Here is a 17,737-nt window from a genome sequence, read left to right on the forward strand (position 1 = left end):
ATATCATTGTGCACTTAAAAATTTGTTAAAGAAATTTGTTAAGAGGTAGATTTCATGTCAAATATTCTTACCACACACACACAAACAACTCTGCCATAGGAGGGTTAATTCAGATATAATGCCCTCAATCTAGCCTCACCCACCTAGCTTTACAATTTCCACCTCAAACCACCTACGAAGTATAAGTTTTGGGGAATTGAAACTAAAAATCTGTTTTTTATTATTATGTTTTTCTATTTTGAGAATACAGTTGAATGAAACTGTATATATTTAAGGTATACAACTTGATGATCTGATACACACTGTGAACTATTCATCATGATCAAGCCAATTAGTATACCCATGACCTCATACATAATTACTCTTTTCCCTTTTTTTGTGGTAAAAAAACACTTAAGGTTTACCCTTTTAGTAAATTTCAAGTATACAATATTAATTATAATCTCATTGTTGTATATTACATCTCCAGAACTTATTTATCTTGAATATCTAAGTCTTTGTACACTTCGACCAACATCTCCCCATCCTCCTCATCTCAGCCCCTGGTAACCCTCTGTTTCTATGAATTTGAATTTTTTTTTAAAAAGATTTTATTATTTATTTGACAGAGAGAGATCACAGGCAGGCAGAGAGGCAGGCAGAGAGAGAGGAGGAAGCAGGCTCTCTGCTGAGGAGAGAGCTGGATGCGGGGCTTGATCCCAGGACCCTGAGATCATGACCTGAGCCGAAGGCAGCGGCTTAACCCACTGAGCCATCCAGGTGCCCCTGAATTTGGCATTTTTGGATGTAGACATATAAATGAGAACATGCAGTATTTGTCTTTCTGTGTCTGGCTTCATGAGCATTATGTCCTCCATGTTCATCCACGTTCTCACAAATGGCAGGATTTCCTTCTTTTTTAAGACTGAATAATACTTCATTGTGTGCATTTGTGTGTGTTTGTGGTAATCACATTTACTTTATTGATTCATCTGTCAATGCACATTTAAGTTGTTTGCATATCATGAGAATGCAGATATTTCCTTGAAATGCTCATTTAATTTCCTTTGGGAATATACCCATAAGTGAAATTGCTGGGTCATAAGGTAGTTCTATTGTAATTTTTTGAGAAAGCTCCATACTCTTTTCCACAGTGGCTGCACCAATTTATAATCCCACTAAGAGTGCACCAGGGTTCCCTTTTCCTCCTGTCCTCACCAACACTTGTTACCTTTTGTCTTTTTGATAACAGTGATTCTAATAGGTATGAGGTAACATCTCATTATGGCTTTGATTTGCATTCCCTAATGATTAGTGTTGTTTAGTACCATTCCATGTACCTGTTGGCCATTTGTAGGTCTTCTTTTGAGAAATGTCTATTCAGGTTTTTTGCCCATTTTTAAACTGGGGAACTAGGTGTTTGCTATTGAGTTTTTTACATGAGTTACTTATACATTCTGGATATTAACTAGGAGGTATATTTATACTCAGTTTCCAGGGAAGTAGAGTTATTAGAAGGAAAATGTCCTCTGGATGCAGAACATAAAAATTAATTCAGAAATATGGTCCTAGATGCAATTAGATATCTTGGCTATCATTGGGAGAAAACAGAAGAAGAAGCCTGGAAAGTAACTTCACAAGGTCTTTTCATCTGGTCCTCTGCCCACAGAGAGTTAATTGCTTAAGACAGACTCAAAAGCCTTAGGGCACCTGGGTGGCTCAGTTGTGTTTTTTTTTTTTTTTAAAATTAAATTTATTTATTTTCAGCATAACAGTACTCATTATTTTTTCACCACACCCAGTGCTCAATGCAATCCGTGCCCTCTGTAATACCCACCACCTGGTACCCCAAACTCCCACCCCCCACCGCCACTTCAAACTCCTCAGATTGTTTTTCAGAGTCCATAGTCTCTCCCCTCCCCTTCCAATTTCCCCCAACTCCCTTCTCTTCTCTAACTCCCCATGTCCTCCATGCTATTTGTTATGCTCCACAAATAAGTGAAACCATTCAGTTGTTAATTGTCTATTGCTGGCTCAGGTCATAATCCCAAGGTGCTAGGATGAGCCCCCAACGGGCTTCTTGCTCAGTGGGAAGCCTGCTTCTCCCTCCCCGACTCCCCTTGCTTGTGTTCCCTCTCTCCCTCTCTCCTCTCTCTGTCAAATAAATAAGTAAAATCTTAAAAAAAAAAAAAAGACTCAAAAGCCTAAAGCTAGATTAGTAATTTTCTATTTTTCTCCCTGACACTACTTAAACTTTGATCAAGTGGATTAATGAACTCCTGAATAAAGGGGCTGGGGAGCCAAATGGGAAACTACAGTTGTACATACAGGCATTGGGAACAGAACTCAGATAGGACTGCTTTATAAATAATTTTAAAGTATCAGCATCGTTCCACTTATTGGCAATGTGTCCTCTCCAAGTTGCTTAAAAACCTCAGTTTCTGAATAAGGATGATAGTATTACGTATCTCACAGAGCTATTGTGAGAAATAAACAAAATGAAATAATAATGTGAAGCATTTAGCACATGATAGGAGGCTCATAAATCTTAGCTGTTATTCACGAACTTTTACTTTCCTTTCTTTTTTTTTTTTTTAAAGATTTTTTATTTATTTGACAGAGAGAGATACAGTGAGAGAGGAAATAACAAACAGGGGGCATGGGAGAGGGAGAAGCAGGCTTCCCACCCAGCAGGGCTCGATCCCAGGACTCTGGGATCACCATCTGAGTAGAAGGCAGATGCTTAACAACTGAGCCATCCAGGTGCCCTCCTTTTACTTTCTTAACCATCAAAACTTATTAAGCCCTTTTGTATTACTAAACTAGCTATCTGTAATAAAAAGTAAACATAGAATATTTAGTTTTTAATTTTGATTTTTTATCCAAATCAAATCTTAATTGTACTACCAAAAAATTAAAAAAAAAAAAAGATAAAAGTTGCTGTAGTAGAAAAAGTTAGTTTAAAAAATACACAGAAGCACATCAGCTCAATCTTAAGCTCTAATAGAAGTATATTTTCTATAGTACAAGGGCATACTTGCCTCATTTTGCTCTGCCCTAAATAACATCACACACATTCAGTCCCATTCCTGATACCGCCAGAAAGTCCATGAGTACTTTCTAGCATGCTGGGAGTCAGAAATCCATATAAGAGAATTAAGAGAAATGAGATTTTAACCTGATAAAAGATAAACTTTGGTAAAATATACCACTGGTTCCCAAATACTTGAAGGATTTTGATATATTTGAGGCAAAAGACTTATTTGCCAGAGGACAAAACTGGGAATAATAAACAAAAATGACTAAAAAAGAGATTTGGAGTTAATATCATAGGACAGTAAAAGAGAACATGGGATTTAGAATCAGAAGCCTCATATTCAAGTTCTGGCTCTTCTTTTTATTAGCTCTTTGACTTTAGGCAAATCACCTAAACCCTGAATCATACAATCTTGATCTATCAGGTAACAAAAGTTGATAACAATAATCATATGAGCAAGCACATAAAGTGTTTCAAGACATTAAAATGATTTGAAAATAGTAATAACAATAAGCCAAAAGAATGGAGTGACCCACTGCTGTTGAAGTGAAGCTTACCCATTATCACTGCAGGGGTTCCCTTTCCTGGGGAAAGCTAAGACTAACTACTGCAACTACAATTTATTCACTGACTACATATTTTATCTCAAAGGCAGCAAACTGCAGTGAAAGAAGCATTACAAAGCATCATTAATGTCAATAATTTAATTCAACTAAAGACTGTAGTTAATATCCACAATCTTTATAGAATTCATGTACAGGCAGGAACTCCACAAAGATATTCATCAACTTAACTCTGCAAAGATCAGCTTAACTCAAAACCCCAAAATAAGACCAGTGTGCCCTAGATCAAATTACGGTTAATTCATTTCGCCTAAACTGCATCTCTACATTTGTGCTGCCAATCTTGAAAGTTCATAGAGAACTTTCTGGATTGTAAAAGCTCTGTCAAAATCTCAACTCAGATTTCAGGCTTTGGATCATTAACCCTCTCCTCATGCCCATCTGGTTGTGTATTTTGGGTTTATTTTCATTAATGTTCAGAAATAAGTAAGCCTTTAGATAGTAATGCCTGCCAGTTGTTCCAAGTTTACTTACCCTTTGACCTTCTTTTCCAGGTGGACCCTGTGGGCCTTGTATCCCCACGGAACCCTGTGGGGGGTGGGAAGGATTCTTGTTAATAGACTGTTTCAAGTACATCTGCCTTTTGAAGAATGTTGTGAAAAGTAATACCTACTTTATTGATTAAACAAAACTTTTAGAGTGATCTGAGCTCTTCCACAGTTAAACTCTGTAATATATTGATGATAAATTGTCCCTCTGTGACTGGTTTTTCTTTGGAGCTAACTCCAGAAAAGAAAAAAAAAGTGATTCTAAACCAGGTGTGAGGCCAGTGTTCACTTCCAGACTCCAGACTTCCTTTCTGACTCTCCTATGGTCAGAACTATGTTTTACCAAACTACTATAAATAAGTAGTAACAATATTTGCAAACAAGAAAAAAAAAAAAAAGGAAGATTCTTTCTGTAAATGAACTCTACAAATACAGCCACATTTTTGGTTGAGAGTAGCTCTTCTAAAAACCCACTAAGAAAACACATGATTATGATGTTGGCTTCAATATATGTCTTCTCATAACACTTAATTGTTAATATCATAGACATTATTTAATACTTTCTCACAACAACATTATCAAAAGGCAGGAAAAAAATAAGCATTTTTTTTCAGATTATAAAAAAGGTCCAGGAAATTCCAGGTGCTGTTAATCTGTAAGTCAAGTCTCCTGATTGTCACAGTTACTTTTATACAGGACTTCTTACTCAAAATGAAACTCAAAATGATGGCATATTTTTTTTAAAAATTGTCAGTAGTTATTGTCTCTCTGAAAGTTTCTTCTTAGTTCTCCTGATGCTTTCTCCTTCCTTATTCAACATTTTAAACTTGGGTGTTTAGGCTCATTTTCTTCTCAGTCCTCATTCTCTTGCCATGATCTAATATACTGTGGACTTTGAATATTCTAGGCCAGTGATTCTAAGATTTCCAATGTAGGTACCCAACCACCTGCATGAGATATGTATTCCTCTAGGGCATCTGAAACTTAGCACATTAAACACTGACTTAGGACCCTCTCCTCCCAAACTGAATCCTCTTCCAGCATTCTCCAACTCAGTCAATTCACACAATATCCTGTTAGTGCTCATGTCAGAAATTTAGAACTCATCCCCCATACTTTCCATTCTCAAATCTCTCTTTCACATCCAGTTACCTAGTTTGGTTGGTCCATCTCCAAAGTATATTTGGAACCATCTATTTCTTTTCATTCCTAAGGCTCCAATCATTACTTCTTGCTTGCTCATCTGCTTCCTACTTGAACCAGACACCAACCTCTCGATTCTCCATCATGCCAAACTGATCTTAAGAAAACCCAGCCTGATCATAATTCTGGACTTCAAGCTATATTACAAAGCTGTAATAATCAAGACAGTAGGATACTAGCCAAAAAAAAAAAAAAAAAAAAAAAAAACACCAAAAAACTAAAAACAAAAAAACGACCACAAAAACCCGGACACTGGTCAATGGAATAGAATAGAGAACCCAGAAATGGACCCTCAAACTCTATGGTCAACTAATCTTTGACATAGCAGGAAAGATTATCCACTGGAAAAAAGAGAGTCTCCTCAACAAACAGTGTTGGGAAAATTGGACAGTCACATGCAGAAGAATGAAACTGGACCTCTTATACCAGACACAAAAATAAATTCAAAATGGATGGAAGACCTCAATGTGAGATGAGAATACATCAAAATCCTACAGAAGAAGACAGGCAGCAACCTCTTTGATCTTGGCCACAGCAACCAGTTACCAGACACGCCTTCAGAGGCAAAGGAAACAAAAGCAAAAATGAACTATCAGGACTTCATCAAGATAAAAAACTTCTGCACAGCAAAGGAAACAATCAACAAAACTAAAAAGTAAGCTACAGAATGGAAGAAGATATTTGCAAATGACCTATCAGACAAAATGCTGCTACCCAAAATCTATAAAGAACTTATCAAACTCAACACCCAAAACCCAAAAAATCCAGTCAAGAAATGGGCATATGACAGGAATGGATATTTCTCTAAAGAAGAAATACAAATGACAGATGTGTGAGAAAATGTTAAAAATCACTTATCATCGGGGAAATACAAATCCAAAGCACAAAGAGATACCACTTCATGCCAGTCAGAATGGCTAAAATGAACAATTCAGGAAACAACAGATGTTGGCAAGGATGCAGAGAGAGAAGAACCATCTTACAATATTGGTGGGAATGCAAACTGGTATAGGTGCTACAGAAAACAGTATGGAGGGTCCTCAAAAATTTAAAAACAGAGCTACATTATGACACAGCAATTGCATCAGTAGGTATTTATAAAGAAAATACAAACATAGTGATTTAAAGGGGCACCTGCACCCCCAATGTTTATAGCAGCAATGTCCACAATGGCCAAAATATGGAAAAAGCCCAGTTGTCCATTGACTGATGAGTGGGTAAAGATGTGGTATATATAAATACACACACACACACACACACACACACACACACACACACACAGGAATATTACTCAGTCATCAAAAAGAATGAAATCTTTGCTACTTGCAACAATGTGGATGGAACTAGAGTATATTATGCCAACTGAAATCAGTCTAAGAAAGACAAATACCATGATTTCATTCATATGTGGAATTTAAAGAAAAAAATAAACATACAGGAAGGGAAGATAAAATAAGATAAAAACCGAGAGGGAGGCAAACCATTAAGAGATTCTTTTTTTTTTTTTTAAGATTTTATTTATTTATTTGACAGACACAGATCTTAAGTAGATACACAGGCACAGATCTTAAGTAGGTGGAGACGCAGGCAGAGAGAGAGAGGAGGAAGCAGGTTCCCTGCCGAGCAGAGAGCCCGATGCGGGGCTCGATCCCAGGACTCTGGGATCATGACCTGAGCTGAAGGCAGAGGCTTTAACTCACTGAGCCACCCAGGTGCCCCATTAAGAGATTCTTAACTGTAAAGAACAATGTGAGGGTTGCTGGAGGTGGGTGGCTGGGGAATGGGGTAACTGGATGATGGGCATTAAGGAGGGCATGTTACATAATGAGTACTGGGTATTATATGCAACTGATGAATCACTAAATTTTACCCCTGAAACTAATAATATACTATATGTTAACTAACTTGAATTTAAATAAATTAAATTTATTAAATAAAACTAAATAAATTTTAAATAAAATTAAATTTAAAAATTTAAAAAAAAAAAAAAAAGAAGAAAACCCAGCCTGACCTTCCCTGACTTTCCACAGGAAGGGATGAAGTTTATCAGTCTTTTTTTTTTTTTAGATTTTATTTCTTTATCTGACAGACAGAGATCACAAGTAGGCAGAGAAGCAGTCAGAAAGAGAAAAGGAAGCAGGCTCCCTGCTGAGCAGAGAGCCTGATGTGGGGCTCGACTGGAGGACCCTGGGATCATGACCTGAGCTGAAGGCAGAGGTTTTAATCCCACTGAGCCACCCAGATGCCCTGAAGTTTATCAGTCTTAAAGTGCCTTGTACTTCACCTCATTTAAATCATTGTACAGGTAATGATTTGCCAAGTTTAAAGGACAACAGGTAGAATCTGTCTTATTATTAGATTGTCATTATATTAATCTTATTCACATTATGGGCCCAAGAATCTGAGTGAAAAAATTCATACTGGAAAATCAATTCACTTTAGTAAGTTTTGGGTAAAGTCAATAATTTTCAAAGAGTTTTACAAATATTTGTGATTAACCTATCATATATTAAATGCTTAAATGATTTGGAATAAATGAGAAAATAGTTATAAATATTCAAACAAATCTAAATTTACCTCCATTCAGAAGAAGCATTCTTTTCTTATCTAATTTTCAAAAACTTAGAATATATTTGTACATTCTGACCTTTTTCTTTAAAAGTGTGGTTACCTTTAAACTAAAATATCAGATGTGTTTGTGGTGACCTATAATTATTTATTATGTATATATTCATTTTTTATAGAAGAAACTGTTTTAATAAATGTCATGTGCATAATTTCACCATCTAATTTTATTTTAAATAGAAAAAAGTTATAAACATGTAATTTTTCATTCAGATAGCTTTCATTTGATTAATGTTGTCAGTATTTAATAAAAATCACTATAACTCATTTTCAAAAAGCATTAATACAAAAAATTCTGCATGAATCACAAATCCTCAGTGTTTTATCCAGTCTTTCTCATTCCTTCCCTATAAAATCCAGTAAAATATAGGTATTTACTACTTTCATTTTTAAAAATCTATTCTTAGAACAATTTATTACTTATTTATTTATTTTTAAATATTTTATTTATTTGTCAGAGAGAGAGCACTCACTCGTGGGGGGAGGAGCAGAGAGAGAAACAGATGCCCCAATGAGCAGGAAATCCAATGTGGGACTCAATCCCAGAACCCTGGAATTATGACTGAGCTGAAAGCAGATGCTAGACTAACTAAGCCACCCACGTGTCCTGTTCTTAGAACAATTTAATGTTATAGGGCCACATAAATCCCATGTTTTATTGATTTAGGCAGGAATGAAAAAAGTGGTCAGTTCTGTTTGATTTTTTTTTTTTTTTACAAAAAACACCTGCCAAATGATATATTTCCTAGCCAACCAAGGAAAGTTGGCTAATTAGGTCAACTTTAGGGTGGTACATTTATAATGTGCATAAGAAAAACAACTTTTAAAATCCAAATATACCAAGTATTAATTATAATATAATTATAGGGAGTTGTGTCATTTTTCAAAAGACTGACACAATCTTGGCTCTAGATTAAACTCCTTCCTTTTACCCCTAGGAAACTATTATCATTTCATGAATAGTCGAACTTATATAATATTTTTGATATCCATCCAAACGTTGACAGCTCTTTCAGTGTTTTTAAACATGAGCTACTAAAACATACACATACCAAATATTCATGAAGGGAGTACAATTAATTCTGTGCCACATATAATCAAAATTGCACTAACTTAGTTGGACAAATTATATACTAAAGCTGACAAAAATGCAAAAATATTAAACTTGATTTGGAATGGATTCAATGGATTCAAAAATATTTATGAGAACCTTCTGTGTGCAAAGTCCAAATGGTACACTCACACACATAAACCCATGAATATACCTCCTAAATATTCATGATTCTGTATCCCATGTCCCACCCCACCTTATATTTGCTAAATCTAGAACCCAGGGAGATTTTTAATGAAAAGTTAGGGAATTATTTTTAATCTCAAATGGATTATTCACTATTTCAATTATCCATGGCCAATTTTTAATCCTAGCCACATTGCATTAATGTTCAGAATATTTTTGAGCTACCTTTATTGAATTTTAGTTGATATTTACAGAGAAATATAGTATCAACATTGTCATTAGTAAAACACAGGCCAACCAACTACAGAAAAATCATATTTTTTCCCAAAATAAGAAATCAAAATTTGGGAATGATTCATTATTTACAATTATTCAGCTTACTTTACCTAGTAAAGTCAAATAGTGAATTTGCTGATCACTTACTATTGAAAATTAGGGGGCACCTGGGTGGCTCAGTGGGTTACAACCTCTGCCTTCGGCTCAGGTCATGATCCCAGGGTCCTGGGATAGAGCCCCACTCAGGCTTTCTGCTTCCTCTCTCTCTGCCGGCCTCTGCCTACTTGTGATCTCTCTCTGTTAAATAAATAAGTAAAATCTTTAAAAAAAAGAAAGAAAGAAAGAAAGAAAAATATACATAGACCTAAGCTCCAGCCTACCTAAACTTGGGTAGAGCTCAGCATTTGTCTCAGACCCTTCGCACAGTTCCTCCTTACTCTGGCTTTCATATCATTATGTGTGTACCTTACTTATCCTCTTAGTTGAATTGAAGTCCTAGAGGACAGATCATCATTTTTTTTCTATCTTCTGGCATACTTATGGAAGACCCTCAATAGATACTTAGTAAACTGGATCATAAGGAAAGAAACACTGGGATGGAAAAATACTGGCTGGTGATGGTAGGAAACAGATTTCTGGTCAACATCTAATCATATTTATTTTCAAAACTTGAACTTAAATATCACATTGGAGAACTTTCTGTCTTGTCTGTATTTCTCATCTAAAGTAATCATTCAATTATTTGATATCTAAGAGTAAAATTGACTTATAGTTCATTGAAGAATTATTGACGACTTATGGATCATCTGTGTTATGAAACTTATTTAAATTTTTGACCACTATTTGATGTTTTATAGATGTATACCATTTTTCAAGTTAGAGATTTGTATCTTACGTATAATCTGTGTGTTTTTTTCTCCTTTGATTTCATTTGTGGAAGAATAATGCCAATTCATTTTCTCTAATTTTTTCATGTATTTAGTTGGCTATGAAAATGACTGTAAACTGGATTTTTCCTAAAATTTCACAAACGTGAAGATTTATTGCTTTTCTCAAAGAGAAGTATTAAGAATGTATTTCCGAGATTCATGATGTAAACATCTGCATTTTTCTATAAGGCTTTCATTCTTTTCTCTCTTTTTTTTTTCATTTTTTTAAAGTCAGGTTTCTTTTCTATTGTTTTTTTTAAGTGGGATTCTGGATATTAAAAATGTTGACAGGGAAAGGAACTCATAAGGCTGTTACCTCTCTTGGCTAGGATAAAACAATGTAAAAAATAGTCCAAGGCAGCTAAACCACTTTAAGTTCCAGTGGATAGCTATTACAGTGTGTTACATTACACATAGCTCTCTCTGGACAATCTGCTGATTACTTAAGACAGACTAGAGCTTATCATTATAGAAGCCCATGTAAATATTTAACTGAGAAATTACTTAGAATTAACTGGTTCAGAACAGAATTTTGAAGTGTTTAACAAACACAGCAGATGTTTAGTAGAGTTAATAGGGTAGATTAATTGCATTTAAACACATTTTCATTTGTGAAAAGAAGCAAGATATATTAATAACTTCATAATCAAAGAAAGAAGCTGAAGTTAAAAAAAAAAAAAGGGAAGTTTCATTTTGAAGTATTATTTGCACTCCCTTGCTAGGGATGTTGCAGAATATATGATACCTAAAACTTACTTCAACAAAAATATTATGTGAGTGTATTTTAATTGTTATGATTATTGCTTTAGAATATACTTCATAGACTTGAAACACAAGAATAAGCAGAATCTGCATAGATTCTTAAAATACCACTAGGGCATTTTCCGTCTTTCAAATAGAGTGCATAAAATGAAAATGGAAAACAGAGCTTATCTGTTTTTATAGAAAATTTCATGCCTTTAATATAAGAACAATGAGAACAAATGAACAACATCAGAACAACAACAACAAAGTGAATTAGTAAAAACGTAACAGACATGCAGTCTAGTCATGGGAAGTCCTTCTGAGAAGTGAAATTCAAGAATGTTTATGTTAATAAGTTAAAGGAGTGACTGGTTTTATGTCATTTCATAGAATTATCATGACTAAGAATTTCCCTTAGGGTGTGAAAGTATTCAGAAAAACAATTTTGTGTTATATATAAAAAGCCCAACATTTCATCATAAGCAGTTGTCAGTACACACTAGGAAATAGATGTCTTTGGAATAAAAACACAATAGAATCTCTTTCATACACTTAACAAGAAAAAGAAAAAAAAAAGCCCTGACAAACCTTTCCAGTAACACTGACAAGAGAAGAATGAGAGCCATCACTAGAAAGAAAATTTATGAAATATTTGTGTAGACAGGAATGTTTCAATCATTATCAGTTACAGTAAACAGGTTCCATTGTTGGATGGACAATTTTATCCTATCTTCAACAATTTAAAAAATTGAGGTCATCTGTAGTGCTTTCAAAATTTAACAGTTTCATTTGAAAGTCCTGCCAGCTATTTGGACATGAGACATAATGTATTATGATTATTTCCATGTGGTTACAAAGATAAAATCTTTTTCTGTTTTCTGAACTCAGAAATCACATCTCTTTTTATACATTGATCCTGAAATAGCAGGTTTTTAGTCACTATTGATTCAGCCATTAACACTAAAAATTAAATTGAAGAATATAACATACAGTCTGTGAATTTGGAATGCTGAAGGACATCCGTACTTCCCACAAACTTTCTTCCACCAAGAATTTTTGCCCCTATTAGGAGATAGTCTACTTCATAACTTGTATATAGCCTCAGTTCCCTTTCATTTTGAATATTATCTAGTACAGTGAATTGCATGTAGTAAGCATTGAATGGCTGAATGACTGATAGATTCTGATTCCTTTATACTTCTCTTGGTAGATCTGCTATAGTGAGAAAATTAATTGTCATAGCTACCAAAATTCCAATTAAAAAATTTATATTCTTCATCCACAAACCCCACTTCATACCAAAATAATCTGTTATTTTTAATTCTTATGTGGTAAAATTGCAAAATAGATGCTCTTCTTCTATTTGGAAGAGTTGGCCTTCATTAGAGAAAGAAATGTAAGTTGCATTAAATTTATCTCATATTGATGAGGATTAAGTACTTACTCTTTGATAAAAACAACATGAATTGAAAAGATTATTGTATCTATACAAGCCATTAATTAATAAGAAATAGAACCAATCAAGTTATTTAAAATGCTTATATCATTTAAAATAATGTAGTTTTGGGCGCCTGGGTGGTTCAGTGGGTTAAGCCGCGGCCTTCGGCTCAGGTCATGATCTCAGGGTCCTGGGATCGAGTCCCGCATTGGGCTCTCTGCTCAGCGGGGAGCCTGCTTCACTCTCTCTCTCTGCCTGCCTCTCCATCTACTTGTGATCTCTCTCTGTCAAATGAATAAATAAAATCTTAAAAACTATTTAAAAAAATAATGTAGTTTCATATTTGGTAATTATTTTGAGTAATTTCATTGAGTTATCATAAATATTTTCATATTTTGTTAATTTTATATTTTTAGTTTTCTTGACTATGAAAAATTTTATGTAAATTTTCTTTATTTTGGCCCTAACCCAGTAATTAAATGGTTTGATTTCAGTTAACTCAAGGCCATGTTGACAAGTAAAAAATTGGTAGATCAGTGGTCTATCAAATCCATTTGTATCATCTGTCTTAAGGATTTATGTGAGGGTAAAAATGACTGATTCAGTTTTAATGATGAGTCTGATCATAACAATGGTCTACTTTAGGACTGGCTTTGTCATAGCTCACTGACCACTTGGAGACATGGCTCCACTGCAAAAAGGGGAGCAATCTACACATGGGTTGTTTTATTTATTTTTTTTTTTCACATGGGTTGTGTTAAAATGTCCTCAGTTAACTTCTGAGAATGGACAATATGATACAAATGTAATTCCAAATGTAATATGATGAATAACTTTTGCATTAGGGCCATGTGACATAAATGACAAGACTGAAGGAAATAATCTAGTAATTTTGGGGTTAAAACACAAATCAGTACAGAGATATTCACACCCCACATGAAAGACCTAAGAATTAATGCAGATAACTGTGAAGATGGCTAAAACAAAAAGCAAGTGGCAATTCATTGAGTAAGTTGGTAAAAACCAAACTTTTAATAGGGGAAAATGGTCCATATTATAATAAAGAAATTTTAAAAATATATTAAAAACATATATTGAAGACTTTTCTCTTTTTAGATTTTATTTATTTATTTATTTACTTATTTATCGGGAGAGAGTGTGCACACACAAGCAGGGGAGAGGGGCAGAGGGAGATGGAGAGAATCTCAAAGAGACACCACACACTAAGTGTGGAACCCAACTTGGGGCTCAATCTCACAACCCTGAGATCATTATCTCAGCCAAAATCAAAAGTCCACTGAGGTGCTCTGAAGACTTTTCTCTTTTTACCTTCTTTCCACTGGCCTTCCTCCTTTCTGCCAGGAGCATCCATTTCCCTCAGGAGGATTAATATCATAATAGCATAAGTGTAAAGACAATGAAAGAGTCAATGTTCAACTTTTGACATATAATGGTGCACATAAGACAGAAGTCTGGAAGCTAGGCTCCAGGAATAGAAGAGTATTTCTGAATATCAAGTATCTCATCACCACATATGAAGAGATATTCTCATAGATCACAAAGATGAACATGAACAACACAGAGGAAGGAACAGATAAAGCCCGTTTCTATCCAACCAGAAAGGAAATTGAAAACATTTCCTTTCTTACTGTTTCCTTGAATGAACAGTTTCAGGAGAAGAATGGTGAATTCGACACCAATATTTTTGCTTTCCCTCCTCTTAGGAAACCAGGAAGAAAAAGAAGTCATAAAGCATTCTATTTCTTATCAGACAATGAGCAAAACCTTTATAATTCTGATGGAAATAATTTCTAACCTAGAAGTCAGTACCAAGACAAATTAGCAATCAAGTGTACAAGTAGAATAAAAACACTTTCAAACATGTAAAATCTTAGAAAATTTACCTCCCTTTTATTTTTAATTTTTAAAATTTTTTAAAAAATTCTTTTCAGTGTTCCAGAATTCATTGTTCATGCACCACACCCAGTGCTCCATGCAATACGTGGCCTCCATAATTCCCACCGCCGGGGTCACCCAACCCCCCATCCTCCTCCCCTCCAAAACCCTCAGTTTGTTTATCAGAGTCCACAGTCTTTCATAGTTTGTCCCCCCCCTCCAATTTCTCCCAACTCCTTTCTCCTCTTCATCTCCCATGTCCTCTATGTTATACCTTATGCTCCACAAGTAAGCAAAACCATACGATAATTGACTCTCTCTGCTTGACTTATTTCACTCAGCATAATCTCTTCTAGTCCCATCCATGTTGATACAAAAGTTGGGTATTCATCTTTTCTGATGGAGGCACGATATTCCATAGTATATATGGGCCATATCTTCTTTTTACATTCTTCTAATAATTTGCTTGAAATGTATTCACATAAATGAAAGAATGAAACCAAGAAAGGAGATAACAAGGAAAAGAAGAGGATTTGGAATCAATCAAGAAAAAAATAAATAAAAGGAGTCACAGAAAACAAACTGAGGGTTTTGGAGGGAAGGGGGTTGGGAGGTTAGGTGAGCCTGGTGGTGGGTATTAAGGAGGGCACATATTGCATGGAATACTGGGTGTGGTACATAAACAATGAATCTTGGAACACTGAAAAAATAAAATAAAATAAAATTAAATTAAATTAAAAAAAGAAAGGGAATTTTGTAGCTTATCTGGAAAGCTAGTAGTTAAGAATGTAGTAAAAGCTACAAGCCAAGAATGAACAGGACTCCCCCAAAATAAAAGACTTAGGGAGAGAATTTGAAAAATATGGAGGATAATTACAGGGCAAAGAGATGATTAGAAACTCCACAGAACAGAACAAAACAAACAAAAACAAAACTATTCAATAGAAAGAAAGCATACCACATGGCTCTACAAATACCAATATTTACATAGTCATAAAATTCTGAAAATTTTATACTTTTAAAAATAAAAGTAATACTATAACTCTATTAACCATTCACTTGTGGCTGGGCATCTGGATTTTTTCCATTATTTTACTATCTCACACAATGATGAAATAAATAGCCTTGCACATGCATAAATGAGCAAGACCATCTGTAACTAAAATTTGAAATTTTGATAAACCATATCAAATTGTCCTCCAAAGAGACTATATCCACATATACGTTCCTCAGTATGTATGAGTGTGTTTCTCTACATTTTTGCCTACACACTATAGTATATACTACACACTATACTATCAAACTTTTTGATCTTTGCCAATCTTTTTTTTTTTTTTTTTTACTGTGGTAATATTTAAAATGAGCCCTACCTTCTTAACAAATTTTTAAGTGCACAAGTATTACTAACTACAGGCACTATATTGTATAGTAGATCTCTAGAATGTATTGATCTTGTATGTCTGAAACTTTACACCCACTGAAGTGCTCTGTAATTTCTCCTCCTCCTAGTTCCTGCCAACTACCCTTCATTCTACTCTGCTTCATTGAGTTTGACTATGCTAGATACTTCATAAGTGGAATCACACGGTATTAGTCCTTCTGTGACTGGCTGATTTCACTTAGCTAATACCTTTCAGGTTCTTTCATGTTATTGCATAGAGCAGGATATCCTTTTTTTTTTTTTTTTTTTTAAGATTTATTATTTTATTTCAGAGAGAGAGAGCAATTGTGGGGAGGTGCAGAAAGAAAGGGAGGGGGAAGAAGACTTCCCACTGAGTAGGGAGCCCAATTCAGGGCTCCATCTCCCCACCGGGAGATCATGACCTGAGCCAAAACCAAAAGTTGATGTTTAACAGACTGAGCCACACAGGTACTTTTATCCTTTCTAAAGGCTAAGTAATATTTCACTGTGCGTATACGCCACATTTTTATTCCTCTGTCAGGTGACATTTAGGTTGTTTCTTTATCTTAGCTATTCTATCATAGGCAAGTGAAAAGATGTTCAACATCAGTAATCAGCAGGAAAATCCAAGTTAAAACTACAAAGAAAGACCATTTCACACCCGTTAGGATGGCTTCTTTAAAAGAAAAAGGTAAGTGTTGTTAAGGATGTGGAAAAATTGGAACACTTACACAGAGTTGGTGAAATGTAAAATGGTGCAATGGCTATAAAATCCAGCATGGAGGTTACTAGAAAAATGAAAAATATAACTAACGTATTATCCAGGTGTCCCACTTCTCGGTGTATATCCAAAAGAACTGAGACTACTGCCAGTATTGTAAGTGAAAATTAGTATGTCAGAGACATTGTAATTTATATTTCTCTTATTATAAGTACATTTAGATAAACTTTTTATGTTTAAAAGACATCTCGTTCTTTATTTTGTATAAATTCTGTTCACATCCTTACCCATTTTTTTTAAAAATTAAGTTTATCTATATCTACATATCTATATATATTTTGAATTGCAATGCACAAATTATTTGTTTATGTGGCCACATTTACTAATTTTTTTCATATTTACTTTCTTGATTTTTTACTTTTAAAAAGTTGTTCTTTAGTAATTATTTTTAAATTTTCTATTTTTTCCAGAGCATCTAGGTGGCTGAGTTGGTTAAGCTTCTGACTTTGGCCTGGGTCATGATCTCAGGGTCCTAGGAGGGAGCCCCATGTCTTGGCTCCATGCACAGTGGGGAGTCTGCTTTTTTCTTCCTTCCCTCTCCTCAATCAAGAGTGTACACTCTCTCTCACTCAAATCAGTAAGTAAAATCTTAAAAAAAATTTCCATATTTTCCATAAGACCATTCTGGTTTAATTTTCACCTTTAAAATTTTGATCCATCTAATATTTTTATTGGTATGGGAGTGATAAATACATCCAATTTTGTGTTTTTTCAAATGTTAATTGTTCCCAATCTATTTACTGAAATATAACATTTATTTTATGACCCTTCCAGTTTTATTTTTAATTATGTAAATATATTAGCTTGAAGAGTACTAAATTTTTATTTAAAATACTAAATAAATTAAGACAAATAAACTTATTCTCAAAATTCACTAATTGCATGCAGTTTCAAATTTAGCATTTGAAATAGCAAGAAATTGCTCTAATTTTTATACCCAGCAATTTATCCCTAAGTGTACAACATAACATAAGTGGTCCCAAATTGCACTAATCTGTCACTAATTTGGTTAATATAATGGTAATTATTATCATGTAAAATATTTTAAGATTTACTTTAGAGAGAGAGAAGGACCATGA

General features: G+C 34.4%; 1 protein-coding gene across 1 annotated transcript in view; it reads right to left on the reverse strand.

Annotated features, from left to right (window-relative positions):
* COL19A1 (collagen type XIX alpha 1 chain) overlaps positions 1-17,737 on the reverse strand; it is a 308,387-nt gene that overhangs the window by 133,653 nt on the left and 156,997 nt on the right. The window contains exon 14 of the mRNA XM_059399023.1: positions 4,114-4,167. Coding sequence (XP_059255006.1) covers positions 4,114-4,167 — 54 coding nt within the window. The remainder of the gene's footprint in view (positions 1-4,113; positions 4,168-17,737) is intronic.

This window comes from Mustela nigripes, chromosome 5 (assembly GCF_022355385.1).
Source record: "Mustela nigripes isolate SB6536 chromosome 5, MUSNIG.SB6536, whole genome shotgun sequence".
Lineage (NCBI taxonomy): Eukaryota > Metazoa > Chordata > Mammalia > Carnivora > Mustelidae > Mustela > Mustela nigripes.